The sequence below is a fragment of the Bufo bufo genome, chromosome 4 (assembly GCF_905171765.1).
Source record: "Bufo bufo chromosome 4, aBufBuf1.1, whole genome shotgun sequence".
Lineage (NCBI taxonomy): Eukaryota > Metazoa > Chordata > Amphibia > Anura > Bufonidae > Bufo > Bufo bufo.
The window spans coordinates 130631171-130637413 of record NC_053392.1 but is presented as its reverse complement, the minus strand read 5'-3'; the positions used below and the strand labels follow the sequence as shown (position 1 = coordinate 130637413).

The window sequence follows — 6243 nt, the reverse complement described above, 5'->3', positions numbered from 1 at the left end:
TTCTCCGTTTACGGGCCATTTTTTGCGTTTCGTATACGGTCCGTATACGAAACCATTAATTTCAATGGTTCCGCAAAAAAAAATTTATGTACTCCGTATGCATTCCGTTTCCGTATTTCCGTTTTTCTGTTCCGTTGAAAGATAGAACATGTCCTATTATTGCCCGCAAATCACGTTCCGTGGCTCCATTCAAGTCAATGAGTCCCCAAAAAAAACGGAACACATACGGAATGTACTCTGTATGTCTTCCGTATCCATTCCGTTTTTGTGGAACCATCTATTGAAAATTTCATGCCCAGCCCAATTTTTTCTGTGTATATACTGTATACTGTATATGCCATACGGAAAAACGGCACGGAAATGGAAACGGAAACACAACGGAAACAAAAACGGAACAACGGATCTGTGAAAAACAGACCGCAAAACACTAAAAAAGTCGTATGATCGTGTGAAAGAGGCCTTATGGAGAAGTATATTTTCATGTACAATGGATTAGTGATTAGCACTGATGTCTTGCAGCACTGTGGTCCTGGGTGTCAAGTCAGATTAGTATGTTCATCTACACATTCACATTTCCTCCAACACCATTGTGTTGTGTTGCCATTAAAGGGGTTATCTTATGATTAATGTAAAAAATGAAAATCAGACATCGTACAGTACATGGCAATCTATTTCTAAAAAAAAGCTAGCACCAGCCCTGTACCTCACATGGATCCAGAGATCTCCCCATTCATTGCTTCAATTACTCTGCTAGATTTATATCAAGCTGCCAGTACAGGGAGTGTGTCAGGGGTGTGTCCTTTCTGCTGTAACCGGTGGCATTTGAAGTATGAAACTGAAAATGTGCGTCCATCTAACTTAGGTTGACAGAGAAATTAGAAAAAGAACAAACAGCAGGTGGCGCTATACAGATAGATTTCCTTTAAATTAAAACTCAGTAGCTATAGTAAAATTTTAATTACATGCAATTACAAAAGTATTTAGATCCAGGTTCTGGTTTGAAAAACTGTAGAATATTTTTCATGGGACACCCCCTTTAAGGGAGGAATTTATCTAAGGCTCTTTCTTTTCACCCACAAAAGTCTTGTTTCTCTGGGCAAGTGCCATTTTGCATAAAAAAATAAAATAAAAAAAAAGGTTAAACTTTTTTAAGGAAAAGTAAAGTGAAAAATAAGCGGTTTAGCAGAGGGCCATGGCTTTCCGCAGCTCAGAAGATTTATTATAGTTTGTATCAAAAACTGGTGTAAGTTATAACAAAATTTGCTTTTCTGGCGCACTTTATAAGACTGGCGTATAAAGCATTATAAAACTGACCCACAATCCTGGAGTTGATATTTAATTTCAAACTGCAGTTAGAATTGCCCATATATATGTACATGTATACTAATGTGCAGAATACATACAAGCATGAAACTATCTAATATATGATGACATCTGTCAACAGATTTCGAATTACCGTGACAAAAACGCAACAAAATGAGTGGAGATAAGAAATCCAGACATGTCATCTACAAGAAAACCTCCCGGGACAAAGCGGTTAGTACTTTCCTTGCTAGGCAACACATCGAAATAAATTATACACACACAAAAAGAAAGACTACAAGTAGCAGCACACTGCTCTATGTGCAAAGAAATGGAAATAGTGACAACATGAATAAATGTAAATTGCATTACTGCTATATGGAAATTTAAAGCTCTTTGCACATACCTGTTTGTGTCTGGCTCATCTACCAGCGACAATGTGGCTTCCAACAGACAGGACCTACACTGACAGTCTTGCCTCTCCTGGGCTTTTGGCCTACACCTACACATTTCAGGGCAATGTAGAATCTAGCTATGGAGTACTCTGATTAGAAGCACCAGGCATAGCTTGGAGTAGCTGATCTAACTTTCTTTAACATTTCTATATACACACACTATGTAATATATATATATATATATATATATTTACACAGTGCCTTGCAAAAGTATTCACCCCCCCCCCCCCCCCCCCCTTGGCTTTTTTCGTATTTTGGTGCCTCACACCCTGGAATTAACACGGACTGTTTAAGAAACTGCATCATTTAATTTACAGAACATGCCCACAACTTTGAAGATTTTTATTAATTTTTTTATTGTGAAGCAAACAACAAATAGGACAAAATAACAGAAAAAGTCAATGTGCATAAGTATTCACCCCCCTATAGTCAATACTTTGTAGAGCCACCTTTTGTGACAATCACAGCTCCAAGTCGCTTTGGATAAGTCTCTATGAACTTGCCACACCTTACCACTGGGATTTTTGCCCATTCCTCCTTGCAAAACTGCTCCAGCTCCTTCAAGTTGGATGGGTTGAGCTTGTGAACAGCAATCTTTAAGTCTGACCACAGATTTTCTATTGGATTGAGATCTGGGCTTTGACTAGGCCATTCCAACACATTTACATGTTTCCCTTTAAACCACTCAAGTGTTGATTTAGCAGTGTGTTTGGGGTCATTGTCCTGCTGGAAGGTGAACCTCCGTCCTAGCCTCAAATCACACAGAGTAGTACAGGTTTTGCTAAAGAATATCCTTGCATTTAGCAGCATCCATCTTTCCCTCAACTTTGACCAGTTTCCCAGTCCCGGCTGCTGAAAAACATCCCACAGCATGATGCTGCCACCACCATGTTTCACTGTGGGGATGGTGTTCTTTGGGTGATGTGATGTGTTGGGTTTGCTCCAGACATAGTGTTTTCCAGTCTCCCACATGCCTTTTCGCAAACTCACAACGTGCCTTTTTGTTTTTAGCTGAAAGTAATGTCTTTCTTCTGACCACTCTGCCATAAAGCACAACTCTATGGAGCGTACTGCTTATTGTCGTCCTATGTACAGATACTCCAGTCTCTGCTGTGGAACTCTGCAGCTCCTCCAGGGTTACCTTAGGTCGCTGTGCTGCCTCTCTGATTAATGCCCTCCTTGCCCGGTCCGTGAGTTTTGGTGGGCGGCCGTCTCTTGGAAGGTTTGCTGTTGTGCCATGTTCTTTCCATTTGGTTATGATAGATTTGATGGTGCTCCTGGGGATCATCAAAGATTTGGATATTTTTTTATAACCTAACCCTGACTTGTACTTCTCAACATTGTCCCTTACTTGTTTGGAGAGTTCCTTGGTCTTTATGGCAGTGTTTGGTTAGTGATGTCTCTTGCTTAGGTGTTTCAGCCTCTGGGGCCTTTAAAAAAAGGTGTGTATATGTAATAACAGATCTTGTGACACTTAGATTGCACACAGGTGGACATCATTTCACTAATTATGTGACTTCTGAAGGTAATTGGTTGCACCAGAGCTTTTTATGGGCTTCCTAACAAAGGGGGTGAATACATACGCACATGGCAATTTTCTGTTTTCTATTTCTAAACAATAGTTTTATTTATATATTTTTCTCATTTCACTTCACCAACTTAGACTATTGTGTTCTGATCCATCACATACAATTCAGATTGACAAAACATTGAACTTAATGCTGTAATGTAACAAAATACGAAAAAAGTCAAGGGAGGGTGAATACTTTTGCAAGGCATTGTATAAATATATATATATATATACACTGCTCAAAAAAATAAAGGGAACACTTAAACAACACAATGTAACTCCAAGTCAATCTGTGAAATCAAACTGTCTACTTAGGAAGCAACACTGAGTGACAATCAATTTCACATGCTGTTGTGCAAATGGGATAGACAACAGGTGGAAATTATAGTCAATTAGCAAGACACCCCCAATAAAGGAGTGGTTCTGCAGGTGGTGACCACAGACCACTTCTCAGTTCCTATGCTTCCTGGCTGATGTTTTGGTCACTTTTGAATGCTGCCGGTGCTTTCACTCTAGTGGTAGCATGAGACGGAGTCTACAACCCACACAAGTGGCTCAGGTAGTGCAGCTTATCCAGGATGGCACATCAATGCGAGCTGTGGCAAGAAGGTTTGCTGTGTCTTTCAGCGTAGTGTCTAGAGCATGGAGGCGCTACCAGGAGACAGGCCAGTACATCAGGAGACGTGGAGGAGGCCGTAGGAGGGCAACAACCCAGCAGCAGGACCGCTACCTCCGCCTTTGGGCAAGGAGGAACAGGAGGAGCAATGCCAGAGCCCTGCAAAATGACCTCCAGCAGGCCACAAATGTGCATGTGTCTGCTCAAATGGTCAGAAACAGACTCCATGAGGGTGATATGAGGGCCCGACGTCCACAGGTGGGGGTTGTGCTTACAGCCCAACACCGTGCAGGACGTTTGGCATTTGCCAGAGAACACCAAGATTGGCAAATTCGCCACTGGCGCCCTGTGCTCTTCACAGATGAAAGCAGGTTCACACTGAGCACATGTGACAGACGTGACAGAGTCTGGAGACGCCGTGGAGAACGTTCTGCAGCCTGCAACATCCTCCAGCATGACCGTTTTGGCATTGGGTCAGTAATGGTGTGGGGTGGCATTTCTTTAGAGGGCCGCACAGCCCTCCATGTGCTCACCAGAGGTAGCCTGACTGCCATTAGGTACCGAGATGAGATCCTCAGACCCCTTGTGAGACCATATGCTTGTGCGGTTGGCCCTGGGTTCCTCCTAATGCAAGACAATGCTAGACCTCATGTGGCTGGAGTGTGTCAGCAGTTCCTGCAAGACGAAGGCATTGATGCTATGGACTGGCCCGCCCGTTCCCCAGACCTGAATCCAATTGAGCACATCTGGGACATCATGTCTCGCTCTATCCATCAACGTCATGTTGCACCACAGACTGTCCAGGAGTTGGCAGATGCTTTAGTCCAGGTCTGGGAGGAGATCCCTCAGGAGACCGTCTGCCACCTCATCAGGAGCATGCACAGGCGTTGTAGGGAGGTCATACAGGCACGTGGAGGCCACACACACTACTGAGCCTCATTTTGACTTGTTTTAAGGACATTACATCAAAGTTGGATCAGCCTGTAGTGTGTTTTTCCACTTTAATTTTGAGTGTGACTCCAAATCCAGACCTCCATGGGTTAAAATTAGATTTCCATTTTTTTATTTTTGTGTGATTTTGTTGTCAGCACATTCAACTATGTAAAGAACTATATATATAGTTCTCCATATATATATATACACACAATAAAATGTGTAATTTAATGTAAATATTATGGGTCAATATATCACATGTTGCAACATGTGTCAATTTACTAAAATGGCTTTCTTGTCAAGTATAATTAGGCTGAATTCACTGAGCCCATCATACACTTTTCTCTTACTTATGGCTCCTCTCTGCTGGCTCACATACAGTTTACAAAAATATCAATTTAACTTATATAACACTCCTTTTTCTACAAACGTTTTAATTCTGTTGAAGTCAGTGTAAAAATCGCTCCATTTTTTGTGCCTTCTGTCCATATCCTTCCTTTATAATTGGGATGGAATAAAAAATGCAGTCCTCCTGTCCTTTAAAGAGAAGTTATCATCAGGTTCGGGCAGCATGAAATCCTTATCCCAGGGAGCTATAGTTTACTCTGCGGCATTTTAGGTGGAAACATAGGGGGAGATTTATCAAAACTGGTGTAAATGAAAACTGGCTTAGTTGCCCATAGCAACCAATCAAATTCCACCATTCATTTTCAAAAGGAGTTCTGAAAAATGAAAGGTGGGATCTGTTTGGTTGCTAATATCCACTAAGTCAGTTCTGCTTTACACCAGTTTTTAATAAATCTGCCCCATAGTTTTAACAATGACTTTAGAATGGGGAGAAGAGTCATAGAAGCTGTTCCCTGACCGTTTCGGGAATCAAGCAAAGTCAATCAAGTCGAACAGGGTAGCGAGAAGCCACACAGCGGACTCTTCACCTTGTTTGTTTCCGGTCTTCTGGACTGTATTTCCATAAGATCCAATTAACCCTCAACTCCTTTTTTTTGTTGCATATACTCTTCACCTTGTGCCAGACAATTCTCCCAATGCTGGCAGCATCAATTCAGAGTAAAGCATAGTCTGCTGATGGTCTGCTTGCTTGCCAGATTTCTCTGATCGGATATTAAAGGGGTATTCCCATCTTAAACAATGGGGGTATATCGCTAGGACCCGAACCTATATCGAGAACGAAGCGGGGAGCGCTGTGGCTGGAGGACCCCAGATATCCGTCCACCACCAAGCGCTAATCCCCACTTCTCCCATAGAAGTGAATGGGAGCATGCCGCACATGCGCGGCCCATGCTCCCATTCATTTCTATGGGGCAGACGGCAATAGCCGAGCCAGTGCTTGGCTATTTTCGGCAGCCCCA

The 6243-nt window shown here is 42.3% G+C and overlaps 1 protein-coding gene across 2 annotated transcripts in view; it reads left to right on the top strand.

The window, feature by feature from the left end:
* Positions 1-1454: 1454 nt before the first annotated feature.
* SAG (S-antigen visual arrestin) overlaps positions 1455-6243 on the top strand; it is a 38847-nt gene continuing 34058 nt past the window's right edge. For both annotated transcript variants that reach the window (XM_040431022.1, XM_040431021.1), the window contains exon 1: positions 1455-1536. In XM_040431022.1, coding sequence (XP_040286956.1) covers positions 1477-1536 — 60 coding nt within the window. In that variant the 5' untranslated portion in view covers positions 1455-1476. The remainder of the gene's footprint in view (positions 1537-6243) is intronic.